General features: G+C 44.5%; 1 protein-coding gene and 1 pseudogene across 2 annotated transcripts; both read right to left on the bottom strand.

Annotated features, from left to right (window-relative positions):
- Positions 1-930: 930 nt before the first annotated feature.
- On the bottom strand, positions 931-6,692 carry LOC116908543 (schlafen family member 12-like). Of its 2 annotated transcripts, none has more exons than XM_032911743.1 (2): positions 6,364-6,692; positions 931-2,377 (listed from the first exon to the last, which is right to left on the bottom strand). In XM_032911743.1, exons 1-2 carry the CDS (start codon positions 6,411-6,413, stop codon positions 1,285-1,287), a joined length of 1,143 nt encoding a protein of 380 aa, XP_032767634.1. In that variant the 5' UTR covers positions 6,414-6,692; the 3' UTR covers positions 931-1,284. The 2 variants fall into 2 exon arrangements, with proteins under 2 accessions (XP_032767634.1, XP_032767635.1); XM_032911744.1 differs by lacking the exon at positions 6,364-6,692 and adding an exon at positions 5,403-5,564.
- A 2,442-nt stretch (positions 6,693-9,134) lies between these two features.
- LOC116910385 lies at positions 9,135-18,319 on the bottom strand (annotated as a pseudogene).
- Positions 18,320-24,187: the final 5,868 nt, after the last annotated feature.

Genomic DNA, 24,187 nt, shown 5'->3' on the forward strand with positions numbered 1-24,187 from the left:
GGGCTCATTTTCACAGTGTAGGCAAACATGGGAGGAAGTCAGGAGAGGAATGCAAACAAGGCGTGAACCTAAAAGCAGAGGCTGAAGCAGAAGCTTGGTTTTTGTTTGTTTGTTTTTTTAATTATTATATGTGAGTACACTGCCACTATGATGTATAGTGCCTGTGGCAGTAAGAAGGTGTCAGTTTGCTCTTTTATGGTTTTTTGTTGTTGTTAGTTTTATCGTATATTTATTTGTTATGTTTTCTTTTTCTTTTTCATCTTTATTAACTTGGGTATTTCTTATTTACATTTCAATTGTTATTCCCTTTCCCGGTTTCCAGGCCAACATCCCCCTAACCCCTCCCCATCCCCTTCTTTATGGGTGTTCCCTTCTCCATCCTCCCCCCATTACCGCCCTCTCCCCAACAATCACGTTCACTGGGGGTTCAGTCTTAGCAGGACCAAGGGCTTCCCCTTCCACTGGTGCTCTTACTAGGCTATTCATTGCTACCTATGAAGTTGGAGCCCAGGGTCAGTCCATGTATAGTCTTTGGGTAATGGCTTAGTCCCTGGAAGCTCATCAGTTTGCTCTTAATCCTCTCTCTTGCTCTCCTCTTCTGGTGTCCTCTTTGTCCCTGTCCCTTCTCTCCCCATCCCCCCCTTCCCCCCACGTGCCCATGGCCAGCCTCCTTTGTTCCTCTCCTCTTCTACCCTTCTTCTCTCATTAAACCACTCCATGTAAAACCAAAAAAAAAAAAAAAAACAACCAAAAAAAATAAATAAACTGGGGTTCTAGGTGGTTGTGAATCACCATGTGGATGCTGGAAAATAGTTAGAAGAGGGCATCAGATATCATTACAGATGGTTGTAATGAAAGACCACCAAGGTGGGGAAGACCCCCACTCAAATCTCAAGATGACGCAACCCCCAAGAACTCACGAGACACCGGTCTTAATGTAATAAGTATATTTGAGAAACCAGAGCTCTGGGGATGACACGTATCTCACACAGGAGACAGAGGAGTCAACCCCGAGCCCAATTAGGGGAAGGGATTTATAGGGAAAATTACATGGCCTCAGTTCATCTCTAGGCCACCCTGCTTCTGGGGCAAGCTGACCCTAGTTCTTGTTTTTCTCAGAACTGTTGTGTCAGGCCTTATCGAGGCCAGATGGTTTGTGGTGGCTATAGCCAGGCTACCTCACCAAAACATGTGATGCTATTCTTTTGGGAGGTGCACTTGTCCTCACAGCAGAGTCAAGTGGGGGAACTTAAAAATCTTTATTTTTCACTAACTGATTATTAGTCACCTTTTCCAAGCTTCCCTGGAACCCATCTGGAGCCTAACCCATTCCTCTGCCGCAAACCTCTTCACATAGCTGTCCTCCACGTGCCAGGAATCCGGCTCTGCAGCGAACACTGCACAGCAGAATCTCTCCACTCGGAGCGCACACACGTATGAACACGCAGCTCCGGGTTTGTGCACTTCCATGAATTTGCACGTGTACTTGATTTTCTCCTTCTCCTCACAGAAGTGAGTGACAGGCAGCTGTCGGATGCACTTTTCTATTTCACTCTCTAGATGCACAAGGTCGCTCTTCTCTGCTTCAAAGCCAATAATTTGCTGTTTTTTCCCATCCAAGCCAATGAACAAATATCCCCCATCCGTGTTTGCGAATGCAGAAACAGTTCGAGGGAGGATCTCTCTGATGCGTTTTCGCAGGCGTTTCACTGAAAGTGATGTAACTTCAACATACCTGGACCTGGTAAAGAAGAAAGTTTCCTCATACTGAAATTCGGTCTTGTTAAAAAATGCAGCAGCCACATCCTCCTGGTGACATTCTCCTTCCACGCCAGGGCAGGCTTTCCTTGCAGGCAACTCTGGTCTGACACAGGGTCTCCCTCCAGTTTCCTCCAGGTCCTGGAGAAATTGTAGCGCAGCATCAGCGCTCACTTGTACGGAGGATGAAACGATCCTTACGTACAAATTGGTGCTCAGGGTGCCAATCGGCAGCCCAAAGATTTCCTGACTCCATGCTTTCACGTAGATATAAATGTAGCCTTTGCTCTCAGTGAAGTCCAGGTACCACTGGACAAACGGGAGACATCTACAAAGAGAGGTTTCCAAATCTAGTCCCAGGCCATCCCTAGTGAGACTATAATTTTCATTTTCGATTTTAACCTTGATTGCTCCACCTCCTGAATTCAGGAGAGCACACACAGCCAGAGAGATGTTCTCATTCTCCTTTTTCCTGAGGTGAGAGTTCTTCATTTTCCTCCTATCCTCTCCAAGTGTGATTGCTCCTAGATTTAGACCCAGCTTAGCATACTCAGCTTCCAGGTCAACGCTGATGCCCATTTTCCCAGCAGCTTTTGCATTTTGCTGCCCAGTGCCCTTCCTGGAAAACAGACAAGAGCCGTTAGAATGAGAGCTAACCAGGAGAGGGCATCTTCTGTACCGTGAGACCAACAGCACAGTTCAGCTCACGCGCTCCACGGGCTCAGTCAGTGGGCAGGGGGAGAAGTGGTTATTTTCTGACGGACTCCGCACTTGTTAGCAAAACATTTATGGCTACTAGTTTTTAGATGTAATGTGACAGGTATAGTTGAGCCTGTTCAAACTTTGAATCCCATTTTAATCTTTGCTCATCTATTTTCTGGCCCTTAATATTGTATTCAGTCTTCTCTCAATAAACCCTCAGTAGAATCTGTGTTGGCCCTTTCTGTGCCATGGGCTTTAGTTGTACAATGATTTAGACACACCTTGTTTTATGTCTATTGGTGTTTTCCCTGCATATATGTACCATGTGCATGCAGTAACCCTGGAGGCCAGAAGAGGGCATCATATCCCAAGAACTGGAGTTATAGGTCGTTGTTAGCCCCATGTTGGGGCTGGGAAGTGAATCCCGGTGCTCCAGGAGAGCAGCAGTTCTCTTAACCACTGAGCTATCTCTCCAACCCAGTTTCAAATTACTTATGATCATTATTGATTATAAACAAGATGAAGAACAATACAAAGACATCTGACATGGACCTCTGTCCTCCAAACTCTAGCACATTACAAGTAATTAATATTCTTTAATCCCAATATCTTTTTCTATCTTAGGAAGGCTGCCCGCCCAGATGTGAGTCCGTTTGCTCTACTGACCCCGTAGGAGAAAGCCTCTGTCTCCACCTGGAAACACCACTGAGAGCCATAGATGCTGGTGTCCACCTACTTTTCCAGCACATGGATTGCTAAAGCATGAACTATAGTTTCACGTCAGTGACTTTTGCATGAGAATAGCCCCCATCGACTCATATATTTGAACAATTGTCCCTAGTTGTTGGAAATGTTTGGGAAAGATACAGCAGGTGTGGCCTTGTTGGAGAAGGTATGTCACTGGAGATGATCTCTGATGTTTGAAGAGACTTAATCATTCCCAGTTAGCACTCTCTCTTTGATTCAACATGTGAGCTCTCAGTTGTTCTGTCACCATGGACTCTAACCCTCTAAAACCCTAAAGCAAATTAAATTCTGCTTTCACAAGTTGACTTGCTGTCTCAGTTATGCTTATTATTCCTATGATGAAACACCATGACCAAAAAGAAGATGGGGAAGGAAGGGTTAATCTGGCTTACACTTCCACATCATGCTCCATCATTGAAGGAAGTCAGAACAGGAACAGGGCAGGAACCTAGAGGCAGGAGCTGATGCAGAGGCCATGAAAGAGTGCTGCTTTCTGGCTTGTTCCCTATGGTTTGCTTAGTCTGGTTTCTTCCAGAACCCAGGATCACCAACTCAGGGAACGGCACAACCTACAGTGGGCTGGGCCCTCTTCCATTAATCACTAAAAAAATGTCCTACAGGCTTGCCTACAGTCCAGTCTTACAAAGGCATTTTCTGGGCTGGAGAGATGGCTCAGCGGTTAAGAGCATTGACTGCTCTTCCTGAGTTCAATTCTCAGCAACCACATGGTGGCTTACAACCAGCTATAATGGGATCAGATGCCCTCTTCTGGTGTGTCTGAAGACAGCAACACTGTACTTATATATATAAAATCAATCTTTAAAAAAAAAACAAAGGCAGATTGATTATAGTTTGTGTCAGGTTGACATTAACATAGCCAGCACAACTAACTGCTTGTCAGTTGTAATGGGTTGGCCTGATGCCGTTTGTATTCTAATGCTATTGGTTCCCCAAGATATGGGTGCCCCAGAGACAAGAGAGTGTGCATAGGCCCAAGGTATGTCATGTGACCTTGCCAAGTTATTTCTGATTGGTGAATACAGACAACAGCCAATAGCTGGGCAGAAGCAAGAAAGGTGGTTCTAAAGTTTCTGGGCTTGGGGCCTGAGAGAAGAACCAGGAAGAAAGGAAGAAAGTGAAGAAGAAGCCGCCATGGGACAGATAAGTTCATAAAAAATGTGGCCCTGAGGGCTGGCCAACTGGATTTAAGAGGAGCCCAAATGAAACATAGTAAGTAATAACTCGGGGTTATCAATAGGAAAGTAGATTATAATAGCATAGAGGGTCGATATCTGACCAGCTCTTGTGCTGTTATTATTATTATATTATTATTATTATAAATAATGAAAGTTGTGTGGTTTTTTTATCCAGGAACTAAATGATCAAGGCAGAGTAGAAACCGTGGTAATGGATTTAAAATGTCTGCAATAGCCAGTCTCACATGAATACATCACTGTTAAGCTACCCACTTCCTTTTTCTTATTCAAACCCACCAACCAAAAGCAAACTTTCAGAAGTCTTTTCAGTTCTGCCCAGTCAGAAGCTTCAACCCCACCCTCTTCCATGCTCTGTTAAGCAATCTGTTCCCTATTCCCTCCCAGCACCCCGAGCCAGGCCCTGTTCTCAGCCAGCACCACATCTTACACCACAGTACAAAAGAGCAATGGTCATGACACCCCCAGCCCCGGGAAATTCAGAAATCACAGGCCTATAGTGCAGTCACATTTACAGGAGCTGCGGGCTAACCTGGGATATTGGCCATTACACTCGCATGTTGTCGATCGTTTACAATGCGAGTCTTTTAGGCATGTATCTGAGACTTGTTCCTTCAGAAACAAACAGGCGAGCTATAAACCCAGGCGTGTAAACTCATCAACCACCCTGCGGTTTTAGGTCTGCTTTACCATTCAGACTCCCAGCTGCCACTCCCCTGAAATTCTAGTGCTGAGTGCTGACCGGAGAAAGTTCTCTGAGACTTTGGTTTGGAATTTAAAGTGCCTTGTTAGCTGTCCTCAGAGGAAAAGAGCATGGCATACAGATGTGGGCTCTGCGGTTTGTCAGGCAGGCACAGAGGCAGGAGCAGGAGCTGCCTTTTAGAGAATAAGGAGGGGTGGAGCCTTTGCACTCCTCTAAAAAGTGCTTTGCGGTTGGTTTGGGAGAACACTGTAAGCTTTTCAGGGCTCTAGTGCACCTACCTCGTTTCTTCATCTTGAATACAGTCCTAGTTCCTCCCTGCCTGTTGGACATATTTACTCATCTTCCCTCAAGGGGCTCTGGAGACCAGCAGAAGCCTGATGTCCTCACATCCTCCTGTGAGGAGAGACTAGAAGCTGCTTATTTCATTACCTGACCCTGCCAAGTATGCCAGGTGTGTCCAGTCACCACAGATCTCCCTCTCCCTCTCCCTCTCCCTCTCCCTCTCCCTCCCCTCCCTCTCCCCCCCCTCTCCCCTCTCCCCCTCTCCCCCTTCCCTCTCCCTCTCCCTCTCCCTCTCCTCCCTCTCTTCTTCTCTCTCCTCTCCTCCTCCTCTGCCCTCTCTTCTCTCTCTGCCCCCTGTCAGCCTTAGCTCCTGTGTCTCTCCAGTTCTTTCTGTCTGCATGTCTCTCTCTCTCTGCCTGTCTGCCCCTATCGCTCCTTCATGTTTCAACTCTGAGGCACCTTTCACTCTCCTCTCCCTAATAAACCTCTTACACTAGATCTGTCATATGACATTTTTTCAGTGTGACACATTTTTTTCAGGGATACACCACGGCACAGACCTGCTCAAAGTACCCAGTGCCTGGCTTGCATTTCTATCCTCTTGCCCTCTGCCTCAATAGTTCAGGCTCAGACCAAGCAGAGCCTGAACTCTCTCCCTGGACTCTTAAGCCCTCCCTCCACCCAAATAGACACAGGCATTTGCCCTCCCCAACAGCTCGCCAGATGCTGAAGCCCTTCAGGGTCAGTTTGTTAACACTTTGTTAAAATGGGCTATCAAGACTCCAAGGAGCCAAGATTCCTAGTAGAGACAGAAACTAACCAGGGTTCCTGAGAGAGGTGGGTTCTACTGATGACCCCCATATGGTCCCAGAGCTGGGGGCTGGGGAGTGGAAGTGAGCAGCAGAAAGGGCATTAGGGAAGGGACTTGAGTAGGGCTGTAATTCAATGGTCATGTACCTGTGAGCTCTGTGGTTGTCTTGCTCAGCTGCATGAAGTCCAGCGCCCATGCCAGCAGTCAGCTCCTTTGGTGAGGCAGGCTAGTGTCACTTGAGAATGACAACTAGTGTTGTCTGCAACAAGTCCTGGCCGGGGACGTCTTCGAGGCTGGTTGTTGGCACTTGGGAGAGTTCTAACTGCAGCCCTGGCTGTGAGCTCACCTCTAAGCTCACTTGAGTTCTCTGTTCTTTGCTGCATTGAAGGGTTCCACTGATGGCCACCCTCTGGGCTCTGGTGGTAGACTGAAAATCCCAGAACTGTGGACATCTTTAATCACCTTCCTTCCAGGAAGTAAAACCTCTCAGCCTTTCAAAAGAGGCAGGGAGGAGCCACGGGGTTTTCTATGGTTTTCTATTGGTTTTTTCTAAGCAAAGCTACGGTTGAGTCATCAGGTATTTATATTCCCAGAGCACCAAGGTCGTCAGTCCCTTTGTTCTAAAGAGCAGATCCCCGCCTCCTTCGTTAATGCTTCTAGAGTCCCTCCAATCCAGGGTTTAGGACAGGACATAGCACTCCGGGCAGGGAAGGAGGAACCTCCCTGCCAGCAGATTCCTAGAGCCTTCTGGGAATTCTCCCCGTGGGATTCCCAGAGCTACCCTTAAAGCAAGTACACCTCTTCCTAACTGGTACATCAAAAACCAGCCTTAAGAAACTGATTCTGTTTCTGAGTACATATTCACTGAACATAGTATTCAGTTTCTTTGTTACATTTTCCCACCTGGCTTTGTTCAAGCTCCACCCACTGTTTCTCTTACCCAGCTGCCCTGTGCCCCCACACTCCCAAATCACAGGTTTGGAAGTACAAAAGCCTGAAACGTTCAGTTCACTGGGGTTTCTCTGCTGTGAATCTCTTTGTATGGGGAGCATCACCCAATTCCTACTCCAGACTCCACTGCCTGCTAGAAACGCAGCCACTGCCCCTCCACCCTAAGGGTCTAGAGCCAGGGTTCTTCCATGTGGGCTGTTTCATTGCCTGTCACCACCAAGCCAGCTCTGAGGAAACTGACTCAGAGACCTTTAGATTCTCGTTTTTAATCTCTAATCTAAGAAATAAAGTGTAAGAGGTTTCCAGAGGTGTTGAGGAAGATAGGGGAAAAATATGCAAAACTTAGAGAATATTTGCATCAGCACCCAGAAACTGAGCAAAAAGAAAAATCCCCCACCCCCACCCCCGTGCTTGTGTGTCAGGAGGTGGAAGGGGAACTTGCTAGGAGTGTAACTTAGTCAGCCCAGTCCAATGGGCCACTCTACTCCCCCACACCAAGTCACAGCCTTGTGCTTGGGACTGTACCTTCTCCTTCCTAAGGAATGTCACAAGACTAGCCAGAGGACAGGGCAAGCCAACAACCAGGGCTTTGAGGGACATGAGGAGGTAAAGGAGAGGGGTAGGAAAAGTGGGGGAACCAGGGAGAAGCAGCATCTGACTAGAGGCAGCTGTGGGGCAGAGAAAGTCCTGTGCCCACGTTCTGTGTGCCTGGCAGGCTTTCCAGTTTTTTTCTCTTTCCTTCCCCTCTCCCCTCTCTTCCCTTCTAGCTTCTCCTCCCAGTCCTTCCTCAGAGCTCAGGCTCAGTTCCAAAGTCAGTGAGAAGGAATTCAGCTCCAAAGGTCAGGGATTAGAACTCCAGCAAACTCTGGAACCTCTCAATCAAGCACAAAGTGCAGTGCCCAGGCTTAAGAAAGAAGCCAGCCAGGACAGTATTTCTAAGGAGACAGTTGTCTGAGTCCAGCCACCTCAGGCACAAGTTCTCCATCTGCTGGCAGGGTCCAGCCTAGTCCATGTTCCCAGGAACCAGTTTTTTTGTTGGCTTCTCATCTTAAATTACAGGCCAAATAATCCAGGGTAAGGCCTGACTACCAGGGCTCTGAGTCAAAGACCGTGAAGTCAGGTGGCCTAGATAAGCCACCAACTAACTAATCACCAATGCTTTCCCATCAGTCCTGCCCTGCCTGAGTCAGAGCAAAAGCACAATGGGTTGGTGTTCTGTCTGACCTCCACAGCTTCCTGGCTGCAGCCAGGTATGCTCTGCCCCACAGTTACCTGGCAACAGCCAGCTGTGCCTGACTATAAAAGGGGCTGCTTGCCCCCTCCTCATTCTCTCTTGCTCTTGGTTCTCTTCCCTGCTCTTCCCCTCTTCCTTGTCCCTTCTCTCTACCCCTCGCCCCCTTCCCTCCGCATGCTCATGGCCGGCCTTTCCTCTCCTCTACTTTTCTTCTCTCATTAAACCACGTTGGTTTGGTGTGTTTTAAACCCCATCATAGGTCCTAACACAGTGGCAACTCCATTGCCCAACCCCTGTGTCAAAGTATGATTGGACACTGCTACAGGCCACCAAGCGCCACCTCGCTCTGTGATCTCATTCTTTAAATATGTGATGCAATTTTCCTCCAGGGACACAGTCAGCTCCGCATTGGTCAGGTTTTTTGTTTTTGTTTTTGTTTTTGTTTTTGTTTTTGTTTTTAGTAGCAGATAACTCAGTGGTTTCAATTTACTGTTCATATAGAATGAACAACTACAAAATTAGTCTGAAAGATAGCATATTATTGCAGTACCAGACAGAAAGTCCTAAACGGCATTTGAAGACAAACTCATGATGTTTATTACTAGCAAGCAATGGGAAGAAGGAAAAATTTTTTTTCACAAAACAGCCTATTAATTAATTTGTTAGATTTGGGGAAATACTGGACATCATATACACACAAGTAAGTGTGTTATTACTGTAACATACATTTAGAAAAATACAGGGTTGGGATGTGGCTCAGCTGTGCTGTGCTAGCCTACCATGAGTGAAGCTCTAGTTAGAGCCCTAGTACTGCATAAACCAGACATGCTTACGAACATTGGGAATCCCAGCACTCGGGAGGTATCAGAGTGAAATACTATCCTTATTGACACGAAATCTGAGGCCAGCCTGAGATATATAAGACCTTGTGTCAGACAGACAGACAGACATACAGACAGACAGACAGAACCCGGTGTGATGGCAAAGGCTGGCATCTCTAAGATTCAGTGCTAGTCTGGTCTACATAGAGGGTTCCAGGGCCAGCCAGAGCTACATGGTGAGACCTTGTCTCAACAGAGCAAACAAACAACACCTGAATATTATACAAGTATTTTGCACATTCACATACTGAATGAAATGTACATAAATATTCTTTTACAAAAGCCTAAATCATCTAAAATTGCAACAACTATACAAAAAGAAAACAGAAAATAAAAATAGCACTAAGGGATTTCATTGCTTGCAATGACAAAATTAACTCTGGCTATCAGTTTTTACATCTCTTTATTCCCATCCCACCCTTTTGGTTTTCAGTCTTATGATGTCTTCCCTTCCTACAATTTCCTCTTGCATGAAATGCATCATGATCCTGTCGGCCAAGGAAAATCTCAGTCTTCCTCATCAGCCCCCAACCTCTAGACACCTCGCGGATCTCTTTGGAACTGATCTTTTCGCCATCAAAGTTCCTTTGTAAAATTCCGTTTTCTAAGTCTGGCATGTGAGACTTCAGTCGCTCTGTCACAGCTTTCTCCTCTTCTGTCAGCAGAGTTAGCTCTAGGTTTGTTTGCCTTTGTAGTTCTTGTACCATGGTCATTGTCTTTTTCAAAATAGCACAAATGCAGCTCTTGGTCTCTTTTTGCTCAGGAGAAACTGTCTTAAAGCGTGCACATAAAGCTTGATATCGAGACTTTATTGCTGATAATTCCTTTAAAACTACTTTCTCTCCTGCTGAATGTGTGTGATTAGTCTTGACTTCGTATTCCAGCCTACACTGAAGGTAATCCAAATCAGAATCAGCTTTCTGGAACATTCCAGCTTATCAACCTCCCCTTCCTTATTGAATAGTTCGACTGGTCAGCTTTTGCTGCTTAATTCAAACAAAGAGCTTGCTTTGTTGAACTCTCGTGACAGCTTGGGTTGTTTTGGCTTTTCAGACCCTCAACGCATTGAAGAAAGAGTGGAAACAAATCAAACTCTGCCAACCATTGTTTCAAAAGAGATCAAAGGTCATCTCCAAGCCCCAGTAGGGTAACCACATTTGTTAGCCAGCCAGGAGTGTCTGCACTGCATGGAGAGGCAGCTGGAGATGGGGAGAAGGGACATATTATTTAACCAGAGATGAGGTGACAGCCAGGTTACACTGCTTCAAAATTAAAGTTCTTTCTGAAGAATTGAATCTGAATCTCCAAGGATCCACCTTTAGAGTCCCCAGAAATTCAAAGGAAATCTGGAAAACTTGTGAGGAAAATGTTTGGGCTAGGACCCTGGGTCAAGAGACTTAGGTACATTTTTACACATCAAAGCTGACCTGGCGGGTATTTAGCGGGAGTCCCAAACCTGCAGATCCCTGCCCGCAGCAGCTCTCTGCTCCCAAACCCCGTGGGAGAGAGACCTCACCGCCTGGACAGGTGGGCACTCCTGAGACTGCAGAGCAGAAGAGACCACCAACACTGCCCACCCCTGCTCACATCCCTGGCCCAAGAGGAAACTGTATACAGCCTCTGGGAAACAGAAGATAGGGGCACTTAAACCGCAGGTCTCCTGTGCTCCAGACACCACCAGGACCTAAAGGGACTGGATAAACAGTTCTCTCCACCCAAATCCCGTGGGAGAGAGAGCTAAAACTTCAGAGAGGCAGACACGCCTGGGAAACCAGAAGAGACTACACTCTGCACACATCTCTGACTCCAGAGGAAAACACCAAACGCCATCTGGAACCCTGGTGCACACAGATCTTCCTGGTTGCAACTGCCGAGGAGAGCTCGTAGGCAGCACCCCAAGAGCAAACTTGAGCCTCAGGACCACAGGTAAGACCAACTTTTCTGCTGCAAGTGACCTGCCTGGTGAACTCAAGACACAGGCCCACAGGAACAGCAGAAGACCTGTAGATAGGAAAAACTACACGCCCGAAACCAGAACACTCTGACCCCATAACTGGCTGAAAGAAAACAGGAAAACAAGTCTACAGCACTCCTGACACACAGGCTTATAGGACAATCTAGCCACTGTCAGAAATAGCAGAACAAAGTAACACTAGAGATAATCTGATGGCGAGAGGCAAGCACAGGAACCCAAGCAACAGAAACCAAGACTACATGGCATCATCAGAGCCCAATTCTCCCACCAAAGCAAACACAGAATACCCAAACACACCAGAAAAGCAAGATCTAGATTCAAAATCATATTTGATCATGATGCTGGAGGACTTCAAGAAAGACGTGAAGAACTCCCTTAGAGAAACACAGGAAAACATTAATAAACAAGTAGAAGCCTACAGAGAGGAATCGAAAAAATCCCTGAAAGAATTCCAGGAAAACATAAATAAACAAGTAGAAGCCCATAGAGAGGAGTCACAAAAATCCCTGAAAGAATTCCAGGAAAACACAATCAAACAGTTGAAGGAATTAAAAATGGAAATAGAAGCAATCAAGAAAGAACACATGGAAACAACCCTGGATATAGAAAACCAAAAGAAGAGACAAGGAGCTGTAGATACAAGTTTCACCAACAGAATACAAGAGATGGAAGAGAGAATCTCAGGAGCAGAAGATTCCATAGAAATCATTGACTCAACTGTCAAAGATAATGTAAAGCAGAAAAAGCTACTGGTCCAAAACATACAGGAAATCCAGGACTCAATGAGAAGATCAAACCAAAGGATAATAGGTATAGAAGAGAGTGAAGACTCCCAGCTCAAAGGACCAGTAAATATCTTCAACAAAATCATAGAAGAAAACTTCCCTAACCTAAAGAAAGAGATACCCATAAGCATACAAGAAGCCTACAGAACTCCAAATAGATTGGACCAGAAAAGAAACTCCTCCCGTCACATAATAGTCAAAACACCAAACGCACAAAATAAAGAAAGAATATTAAAAGCAGTAAGGGAAAAAGGTCAAGTAACATATAAAGGCAGACCTATCAGAATCACACCAGACTTCTCGTCAGAAACTATGAAAGCCAGAAGATCCTGGACAGATGTCATACAGATCCTAAGAGAACACAAATGCCAGCCCAGGTTACTGTATCCAGCAAAACTCTCAATTAACACAGATGGACAAACCAAGATATTCCATGACAAAACCAAATTTACACAATATCTTTCTACAAATCCAGCACTACAAAGGATAATAAATGGTAAAGCCCAACATAAGGAGGCAAGCTATACCCTAGAACAAGCAAGAAACTAATCGTCTTGGCAACAAAACAAAGAGAAGAGAAGCACACAAACATAACCTCATATCCAAATATGAATATAACAGGAAGCAATAATCACTATTCCTTAATATCTCTCAACATCAATGGACTCAACTCCCCAATAAAAAGACATAGATTAACAAACTGGATACGCAACGAGGACCCTGCATTCTGCTGCCTACAAGAAACACACCTCAGAGACAAAGACAGACACTACCTCAGAGTGAAAGGCTGGAAAACAACTTTCCAAGCAAATGGTCTGAAGAAGCAAGCTGGAGTAGCCATTCAAATATCAAATAAAATCAATTTTCAACTAAAATTCATCAAAAAAGATAAGGAAGGACACTTCATATTCATCAAAGGAAAAATCCACCAAGATGAACTCTCAATCCTAAATATCTATGCCCCAAATACAAGGGCACCTACATACGTAAAAGAAACCTTACTAAAGCTCAGAACACACATTGCACCTCACACAATAATAGTAGGAGATTTCAACACCCCACTCTCATCAATGGACAGATCATGGAAACAGAAATTAAACAGAGACATAGACAGACTAAGAGAAGTCATGAGCCAAATGGACTTAATAGATATTTATAGAACATTCTATCCTAAAAGCAAAAGGATATACCTTCTTCTCAGCTCCTCATGGTACTTTCTCCAAAATTGACCATATAATTGGTCAAAAAACGGGCCTCAACAGGTACAGAAAGATAGAAATAATCCCAGCCCAAAAAAAAAAAAAAAAAAAAAAAAAAGAGAAATAATCCCATGCGTGTTATCAGACCACCACGGCCTAAAGCTGGTCTTCAATAACAATAAGGAAGAATGCCCACATATACGTGGGAATTGAACAATGCTCCACTCAATGCTAACCTGGTCAAGGAAGAAATAAAGAAAGAAATTAAAGACTTTTTAGAATTTAATGAAAATGAAGGTACAAAATACCCAAACTTCTGGGACATAATGAAAGCTGTGCAAAGAGGAAAACTCATAGCGCTGAGTGCCTGCAGAAAGAAACAGGAAAGAGCATATGTCACCAGCTTGACAGCACACCTAAAAGCTCTAGAACAAAAAGAAGCAAATACACCCAGGAGGAGTAGAAGGCAGGAAATAATCAAACTCAGAGCTGAAATCAACCAAGTAGAAACAAAAAGGACCATAGAAAGAATCAACAGAACCAAAAGTTGGTTCTTTAAGAAAATCAACAAGATAGATAAACCCTTAGCCAGACTAATGAGAGAGGACACAGAGAGTGTGTCCAAATTAACAAAATCAGAAATGAAAAGGAGACATAACTACAGATTCAGAGGAAATTCAAAAAATCATCAGATCTTACTATAAAAGCCTATATTCAACAAAACTTGAAAATCTGCAGGAAATGGACAATTTCCTAGACAGATACCAGGTACCGAAGTTAAATCAGGAACAGATAAACCATTTAAACAACCCCATAACTCCTAAGGAAATAGAAGCAGTCATTAAAGGTCTCCCAACCAAAAAGAGCCCAGGTCCAGATGGGTTTAGTGCAGAATTCTACCAGACCTTCATAGAAGATCTCGTACCAATATTATCCAAACTATTCCACAAAATTGAAGCAGATGGAGCACTACCGAATTCCTTCTATGAAGCCACAATTACTCTTATACCTAAACCACACAAAGACCCAACAAAGAAAGAGAACTTCAGACCAATTTCCCTTATGAATATCGAGCAAAAATACTCAATAAAATTCTGGCAAACCGAATCCAAGAGCACATCAAAACAATCATCCACCATGATCAAGTAGGTTTCATCCCAGGTATGCAGCAATCGTTCAATATATGGAAAACCATCAACATAATCCACTATATAAACAAACTGAAAGAACAAAACCACATGATCATTTCATTAGATGCTGAGAAAGCATTTGCAAAATCCAACACCCCTTCATGATAAAAGTCCTGGAAAGAGGGAGTTGGGGATGGCTCAGTTGTAGAGCGCTTGCCTAGCAAGCGCCAAGGCCCTAGGTTCGGTCCCCAGCTCCGAGAAAAAAAAAGAAAAAAAAAAGATGGAGAAAAGTCCTGGAAAGAATAGTAATTCAAGGCCCATACCTAAACATAGTAAAAGCCATATACAGCAAACCAGTTGCTAACATTAAACTAAATGGAGAGAAACTTGAAGCAATCCCACTAAAATCAGGGAATAGACAAGGCTGCCCACTCTCTCCCTACTTATTCAATATAGTTCTTGAAGTTCTAGCCAGAGCAATCAGACAACAAAAGGAGGTCAAGGGGATACAGATTGGAAAAGAAGAAGTCAAAATATCACTATTTGCAGATGATATGATAGTATATTTAAGTGATCCCAAAAGTTCCACCAGAGAACTACTAAAGCTGATAAACAACTTCAGCAAAGTGGCTGGGTATAAAATTAACTCAAATAAATCAGTAGCCTTCCTCTACACAAAAGAGAAACAAGCCGAGAAAGAAATTAGGGAAACAACACCCTTCATAATAGTCCCAAATAATATAAAATACCTCGGTGTGACTTTAACCAAGCAAGTAAAAGATCTGTACAATAAGAACTTCAAGACTCTGAAGAAAGAAATTGAAGAAGACCTCAGAAGATGGAAAGATCTCCCATGTTCATGGATTGGCAGGATTAATATAATAAAAATGGCCATTTTACCAAAAGCGATCTACAGATTCAATGCAATCCCCATCAAAATACCAATCCAATTCTTCAGAGAGTTAGACAGAACAATTTGCAAATTCATCGGGAATAACAAAAAACCCAGGATAGCTAAAACTATCCTCAACAATAAAAGGACTTTAGGGGGAATCGCTATCCCTGAACTCAAGCAGTAATACACAGCAATAGTGATAAAAACTGCATGGTATTGGTACAGAGACAGACAGACAGACCAATGGAACAGAATTGAAGACCCAGAAATGAACCCACACACCTATGGGCACTTGATTTTTGACAAAGGAGCCAAAACCATCCAATGGAAAAAAGATAGCATTTTCAGCAAATGGTGCTGGTTCAACTGGAGGTCAACATGTAGAAGAATGCAGATCGATCCGTGCTTATCACCCTGTACAAAGCTTAAGTCCAAGTGGATCAAGGACCTCCACATCAAACCAGACACACTCAAACTAATAGAAGAAAAAATAGGGAAGCATCTGGAACACATGGGCACTGGAAAAAATTTCCTGAACAAAACACCAATGGCTTATGCTCTAAGATCAAGAATCGACAAATGGGATCTCATAAAACTGCAAAGCTTCTGTAAGGCAAAGGATACTGTGGTTAGGACAAAACGGCAACCAACAGATTGGGAAAAGATCTTTACCAATCCTACAACAGATAGAGGCCTTATATCCAAAATGTACAAAGAACTCAAGAAGTTAGACTGCAGGGAGACAAATAACCCTATTAAAAAATGGGGTTCAGAGCTAAACAAAGAATTCACAGCTGAGGAATGCCGAATGGCTGAGAAACACCTAAAGAAATGTTCAACATCTTTAATCATAAGGGAAATGCAAATCAAGACAACCCTGAGATTTCACCTCACACCAGTGAGAATGGCTAAGATCAAAAACTCAGGTGACAGCCGATGCTGGCGAGGATGTGGAGAAAGAGGAACCCTCCTCCATTGTTGGTGGGGTTGCAGACTGGTACAACCATTCTGGAAATCAGTCTGGAGGTTCCTCAGAAAATTGGACATTGAACACCCATAAAGAAGGGGAGGGTGAGGGATTAGGGGATGTTTGTTGCCCGAAACCGGAAAGGAATAACACTCAAAATGTAAATAAGAAATACTCAAGTTAATTAAAAAGAAGAAGAAGAAGAAGAAGAAGAAGAAGAAGAAGAAGAAGAAGAAGAAGAAGAAGAAGAAGAAGAAGAAGAAGAAGAAGAAGAAGAAGAAGAAGAAGAAGAAGAAGAAGAAGAAGAAGAAAGGTTTTTTTAAAAGAAAAAAAAAAAAAGCTGACCTGGCCTCGGTGTCCTCCCAGCATCCTTCAGTCCCTACTTGGCATACCCTGTCCCCTGTTTTTGCCCTCCTCCTCCTCCTCCTTTCTCCCTCCATCCCTTCCTCCCCCTCTCTCTGGCCCTTTCTCTCTTTCTCCTATCCCCTCCTTCCCACAGAGACTTCCCTGGCCTTCTTCCTTGGGGCCAGTGAACTTGTCCACCCAAGAGCAGCTTCCCAATAAACCTGCCTTTAATATATTCTGCTCTGGCTTGAATTGGATCATTTCACTAGTGGTGAAGAGGTAACCTATCAGAAAAGCATAAGTCCTCAGGATGACTATCCAAGGTGCATGAGGAGGAAGAGGAGGAGGATGGTGAAGTATTGAGAGTTGAAGATGAAGAGTATGAAGATGAGGAAGAGTGGGAGGATGGAGAAGAGGAGCAGTAAGAAAGAACACTGATGGGCTCCAGCCTTCGTTACACTTTTTGTATTTTCCCCAACCCCTTGGAGCAAGCTGCAGTCTCTGCTTCACCCCCATAGTGCTAGTGGCTGTTAGTTCCCAAACCTGGGGCAAACTAGATAACTGCGATACTTATTAATATATTAGAGCTGACAATGGCTTCCAGGTTCTCCCAGCATCCCCCATTTCCTGCCTGTATTAGTCAGGGTTCTCTAGAGTCACAGATTTCATGGAATGTCTCTTTATATTGAGGGAATTTATTGTGACGAGTTACATTCTATAGTCCAACTAACCCAACAGTGGGCAGCTGTGCGTAGGAAGTCTAAGAATCCAGTAGTTGCTCAGTCCCATGAGGCTGGCTGTTTCAGCTGGGCTTCTGTAGAAGTGGGCTCTAACGGATGGGCTGGCAAGTACGTGACTTCCTTCTTCCAATGTCCTTATGTAGGCCTCCAGCAGAAAGTATGGCCCAGATTAAAGGTGTGTACCACCACATCTGAATCTTGGACTTGCTTTGTCTCAGGCTGACCTTGAACTCAGAGATCTCCTTGCCTCAGTCTCCTGGGATTAAAGAAAGGTGTGTACTACTATGATCCAATTCTGGATCATAGTTCATTACTGATATAGTCAAGTTGGCAACCAGGAAGAGCCATTACACAAAAGAGTCAGAGTTGGGGTCAATCTAAGGCAAGTGGGAAAATTCTACCATAAGCCTCCTAGCACTAAGACCCCTGCCTTTGAGGAGGAGTAGAGCCTGCTTAGTTCCTGGAACAACGAAAAGCCAACTATCAGACAAAACCACCTGTGACTCCCCAACCAACCCCCTTGGAAAGTCCCAGACAGTCCACTGAACATGAGTCAGTTTGAATGTCACTTCGCCCCTGCAATAGCACCTTGCCTAGATACCATTGTTCAAATTCTGCCCCAACTGTTTGAATTCTGCCTTTATCAAAGGTATATAACTCTGTTAGAGTCTGCTCAGGGCTGTCTCCCTCTTGGCAACTCCAACATGTTGGAACAATAAAATTCCTCTTGCTTTTGCATCGATCACAACCTCTGTGAGTCTCATTCAAGAGGTCCCGGAAGAGGTTCAATTCGGACCTCACAACACTACCTATTACAGGGTCCTTCTGGCTGGCACACTCTGCCCCTTATAATAATCTTCTCCAATGCAGGCGCTTGTCTGGGCTTTTCCTTCCCCAGCATCTCTGATTCCTCTATAACCCATCCAGGTTGCCTATGCCATACCTTTTGCCCTTTCACCCTTTGGCCTCCTGGCTGCAGGCTCTCCTCTCCTCTCCCCATTCTCCTCACATGGCCTTGCTTAGTCTGCCAGTCACGTCCACTGTGGAACCATTTAGATGCCCATTTTTCTCCCTCATATCTGCAGCAAACCTCCTCCACACTTAGGAGCAGCCTGTCACCTTCTTCTACCTTTTTCTCATTCAATGGCCCTGTCTTTTAGGTCTTGCTGCCCTTCTCAAGGGTTATCGCCTTCCTTTGTCAAGATATACACTGAACAGAGTAGAGTGGAGAAAGACTCTCCACACTCGTCTACTACAAATTCAGTTTTATCTTTTGCTGCCTTCGGGGGGAACCTGGATGGAATCAACACCTCTTGGCTTTGGCTGTGGGCAAAATGCTCTGCTGTTTTGCTCTGTTGGAGACTGGAGAAGGTTGGGCCCCTGTGTAGGGGAGCATAAAAATTCTAGTTCCCTATACTCCGAAAGGCAGTCCAAAGCCAGTTTTTGTCTCCCAGAAGGAGTCATTTCCTTCATCTCTCTCAAAAGGGACTCATGGCTCTCCAAGAAACAAGTACCTGTGGCATCTATCAGCACAGCAAGGCCCCTGCTGTCTCCAGGCTCCCTCACCCCCTACTCACCAGCACTTCTTTAAACATCTCACGGCCTGCAGCCCAGTCAGTCTCCTGGCCTTCCCTGCCCCCAGCTACTGTCTCTTCATGGTCTGTCCCCTGCTCTTCTCCTCCCCCTTGCACACAGCCTTGGCCATGTCCAAATTGCTGGCCATGTTCAGTCTTTCTCTCTCTGCTCTGGATTATCGAGATGCCCCTAGCTGTTCTCTCTCCAAATAAAACCTCCATCTTCACATGGAGCAGTCATGTAGGCAGTCTCTGTATTGCCCCACCCCACCCCGCCACATACACATGTACATCTGGTGCCAAAACCTTCAGAATCACATGGAACTACAGCTTCCCCCACTCCGTTCTATGTACATTAAACCCAAAGGTTACATTGTATCTGTATGTATGTTAGCCTTAACCTTAACAGGTGGCCGTCTACTTTCTCCTGTTTAGTAAAAGGGACGGCTTTTAAAAGCCAGTTAATAAGTTCAACAGCGGGTAGGTCTCAGATGTTGGGGGAGTTATTTTGAAAACACATGTTCCCCTTTGACATGATTAATTGCAGTCTTTAATACACATCCCTGCTGTTTAAGGTGACACTGTGTGTATGTGTATGTGTATGTGTGACTGTGACTGTGACTGTGTGTGTGTGACTCTGTGTGTGTGTGTGTGTGTGTGTGTGTGTGTGTGTGTTGAGGGGTTCACCTGTGTGTGCCACTGAGTTTAATATGCAAAAACTTTACTTATAATGCTTACATCTATCTTCAATGGGGAAATGGGCCTTCGGCTATATTTCTTCATTATGTCCTTATGTTTTGATATCAGGATAATGCTAACTTTCTAGAGTAAATTTCTAATTTCCCATCTATTTTATGACATAGTTTGGTAAGCTTTTTAAAAATATGTTTGGTAGAATTTGAAAATGAACCTATCTGTTCCTGGGCTTTACTCTACTAGGTGACGTTTTTCATAATCATCATCATCACCACCACTACCACCACCACCACCACCACTACCACCACCACCACCACCACCATAACAACCACCACCACCACCACCACCATAACCACCACCCCCCCCACCACAACCCCCACCACAACAAACCCCCCCCCCACAAACACCACCACCACACCCCCCCCCACCATCACCACCACCACCACCACCACCACCATCATCATCATCATCATTTCTGTTGCTTTTTTCTAAAATCTTATTGCTTGTGGTCAATGTATTTAAGGTGTTTGCATCCTCTTGGTTCAATTTTGTCAGTTCTCATGTATCTAGGAATTTACCTTTCTCATTATTATACAATATAATTTTCAGTGGATTCTCATTACTATATATTTCACTGGACTCTGTGCTAAACCACCACCACCTCCTCCGATTCCTCCTCCTCCTCCTTCTTCTCCTTTTCCTCTCCCTCCTCCTCTTCTTCTTCTTCCTCCTCCTCCTACTACTCCTTCTTTTTCCTTCTCTTCTTCTTCTTCTCCTCCTCCTCCTGCTTCTTCTCCTTCTTCTTCTCCTGCTTCCTTCTTCTTTTCTTCTTATTCTCCTCCTTCTCCTCCTCCTTGTTCTCCTGCTTCTTCTCCTGCTTTTCCTTTTCCTCCTTCTCCCCCTTCTCCTTCTTCTTCCTTCTTTTCTTCTCCTTCTTCTCCTCCTTCTCCTGCTTCTCCTTCTCCTCCTTCTTTTTCTTTTTCTTCTTTTATTCTTCTTCCTCTTCCTTCTCCTTCTTGCTTCTACTTCCTCCTTCTCCCTTCTCCTTCCTCCTTCATCCTACTCCTTCTTGTTCCTCCTACTACTACTCTTCCTCTTCCTCTTCTTCTTCTTCCTCCTCTTCCTCCTGCTTCATCCTCCTTCCTTCTTCTTCCTTCTTCCTCCTCCTTCTCCTCCTCCTCCTCCTCCATTTCTCTTCTGCTTCTCCTTCTCCTTCCTTCATCTTCTCCGTCTTCTTCTCCTGTGTCTTCTCCTTTGCTCCTTCTTCTCCTGTTTCTTCTCCTGATTCTCCTTCTCCTCCTTCTCTTTCTCCTTACCCTTCTTCCTTCTTCTTTTCTTCTTCTCCTTCTCCTCCTCCTCCTTTCTCCTCCTCCTCCACCTTCTTCCTCCTTCTTTCTTCTTCTTCGTTGATCCTCCTCCTTCTACTTCCTCCTCCTCCTTCTCTCTTCTCCTTCTTCCTTCTTCTCCTTCTTCTTCAACTGCTTCTTCTCCTCCATTTCTCCTTCTTCTTCTCTTCTTCCTCTTCCTTCTTCTTTTCTCCTCCTCCTGCTTCTTCCTTCTTCTTTTCTTCTTCTCCTTCTTCTCCTCCTCCTTCTCCTCCTCCTCTTCTTCATCTTCTTCCTCCTCCTCCTACTTCTTCCTTCTCCTTCCTCCTTCTTCCTTCTCCTTCCTCCTCCTCTTCTTCCTCCTGCTCCTTCTTCCTCCTCCTTCATTTTCTTCCTTCTTCCTCCTCCGTCTTCCTCCTCCTTCTACCTCCTCCTTCTCCTTCATTCTTCTCTTCTTCTTTTCTCCTTCTCCTGCTTCTTCTCCTGATTCTCCTTCTCCTCCTCCTTCTCTTTCTCCTTACCCTTATCCTTCCTTCTTCTTTTCTTCTTCTTCCTCTTCCTCCTTCTACTACCTCCTTCTTACTCCTCCTCCTTCTTCTCCTTCTCCTCCTTCTCTCTTCTGCTTCTCCTTCTCCTTCCTTCTTCTCCTTCTTCTCCTGCTTCTTCTCCTTTGCTCCTTCTTCTCCTTCTCTTTCTTCCTTCTTCTTTTCTTCTTCTCTTTTGCTCCTTCTTCTCCTTCTCCTTCCTTCTTCTCCTTCTTCTTCTCCTGCTTCATCTCCTTCTTCTTTCCCCCTTTTTCTCATTCTTCTCTTCCTTCTTCTTTTTTTCTTCTTCTCCTTCTTCTCCTGCTTCTTCGCATGATTCTCCTTCTTCTCTTTTTCTTCTTCCTCCTCCTCTCTTCTCCTTCGCCTTCCTTTTCTTCTCCTTCTTCTTCAGCTTCTTCTCTTTCTCCATTTCTCCTTCTTCTCCTCTTCCTTCTTCTTTTCATCTTCTTCTCCTTCTTCTTCCTTCTTTTCTTCTTCTCCTTCTCCTCCTCCTTTTCCTCCTCCTCTTCTTCTTCTTCCTCCTCCTTCTTCCTCCTCCTTCCTTCTTCTTCCTTCTTCCTCCTCCTTCTACCTCCTCCTCCTACTTCCTCCTTCTTCCTTCTTCTCTTCTTCTTCTCCTTCTTCTCTTGCTTCTTCTCCTGATTCTCCTTCTCCTCCTTCTCCTTCTCCTTACCCTTCTTCCTTCTTCTTTTCTTCTTCTTCCTCCTCCTCTTTCTACTTCTTCTATCTTATTCCTCCTCCTCCTACTTCTTCCTTCTCCTTCCTCCTTCTTTCTTCTCCTTCCTCCTCCTCCTCTTCTTCCTCTTGCTCCTTCTTCTTCCTCCTTCCTTCTTCTTCCTTCTTCCTCCTCCGTCTTCCTCCTCCTTCTACCTCCTCCTTCTCCTTCATTCTTCTCTTCTTCTTTTCTCCTTTTCCTGCTTCTTCTCCTGATTCTCCTTCTCCTCCTTCTCCTTCTCTTTCTCCTTACCCTTCTCCTTCCTTCTTCTTTTCTTCTTCTTCCTCTTCCTCCTTCTACTACCTCCTTCTTACTCCTCCTCCTTCTTCTTCTCCTCCTTCTCTCTTTTGCTTCTCCTTCTCCTTCATTCATCTCCCTCCTTCTCCTTTTTCTCTCCTTCTTCTTCTTCCTCTTTCTTCTTCTTCTTCTTCTTCTTTCTTCTTCTTCCTCCTCCTCCTCCTCCTCCTCCTCCTCCTCCTCCTCCTCCTCCTCCTCCTCCTCCTTTCTTCTCTCTTCTGCTTCTCCTTCCTTCATCTTCATGTAATAGAAGATAAAATATTGTGATAAGTAGCCATATTACCTTCCTCCCTCTCCTTTATTTTTAAATAAAGTTTAAGTTGCTCTTTAGCGCCTCCCTACAGGATGAATTCTGAGGGTTGTATGGGATTCCTATGCAATGGGTTGGCAAAGCTGTTGAAGAGGCTTGGCAACATATGCAGGAGCGTCCTCTGCTTTTAATATTTTGCAGGGACCTAAAACAGCAAAAGCTCTGAGTAAAAAGGTAAGAATATTCTTCACTGCTTTTCCTGAAAGGGGGACAGCAGAAATGAGCACCGAGTGAGTCGGTGCCCACGATGTCATGAACATATTTTAGCCTCCCATAGCTAGGGACGTGAGTAACATCCATGTGCCAAATGTGACTTGTCAACACCCCTTGGGAAGTTCCAGGGCAAGGGGTGACCCTATTTCTAGGTGGCTTCCTTTTCTGTCAAAGGCCGCTGTCCTGAGTTGGGGTAATATCTAATATGGTACCATGTGTTGGGTTATTTGAGTCTTTTGTGGGTATACTCAGTATCCCATGGCTGCCAGATAGTTTAAAATGTTAATAAGAGTGTCTTCAGAGCCTAACTCTGCAGCTCTACAAATGAAGAGACTATGTACGGAAATAAATGGCTATTCTATAGAACCAAGGACTCTCAATATATGTGGACTGCTGTTGTTGGGAGTTCAAGACCCAGTGACCACTTGGCATGATCAAAGTTCAAATTAGGCTTGGAGAGAAACACCGCTCACAGGACAGCCTCAAATACACATTACAGGGAGGACAATTTATTCAATGTATACAGTGTTCTTCCCCCATGTATACCTGCATGCCAGAATTGGGCATCAGACTCTATTATAGATGGTTATGGGGCACAATGTGGTTGTTGGGAACTGAACTCAGGACCTCTGGAAGAGTAGCTGTACTGGCTGGTTTTGTGTGTCAACTTGACACATGTTGGAGTTATCACAGAGAAAGGAGCCTCCCTTGAGGAAATGCCTCCATGAGATCCAGCTGTAAGGCATTTTTTCAATCAGTGATCAAGTCGGGAGGGCCACAATGCAAAATACATACATACATACATACACACACACACACACACACACACACACACACACACACACACACACACACCATAGGCAAGGATTTCTGAAAAGGAGCTCATTGCACAGGAATATTCTCAAAAACTGACAAATTGGATTTAATGGAACTAAGAACCTTCTGTGCAGCAGAGGGAGCAGTTGCTAGAATGAGGAGACACCCTGGATGATAGGGGGAAAGTCTTTCATTTATACCTCAGAAGCAGTATTAATATACGTATTCTATTAATATATTATTAATAGATGAGTTAAAGCCTTCAAAAATTAAACATCAAAAACAAATCACCCAATCCAGTTAATAAGTAAGCTAATAAACTACATAGATTTCTCAGATGGAGAAATATTAATGACTGATAAATACTTTTAAGAGTT

This window comes from Rattus rattus, chromosome 9, assembly GCF_011064425.1.
Source record: "Rattus rattus isolate New Zealand chromosome 9, Rrattus_CSIRO_v1, whole genome shotgun sequence".
NCBI lineage: Eukaryota > Metazoa > Chordata > Mammalia > Rodentia > Muridae > Rattus > Rattus rattus.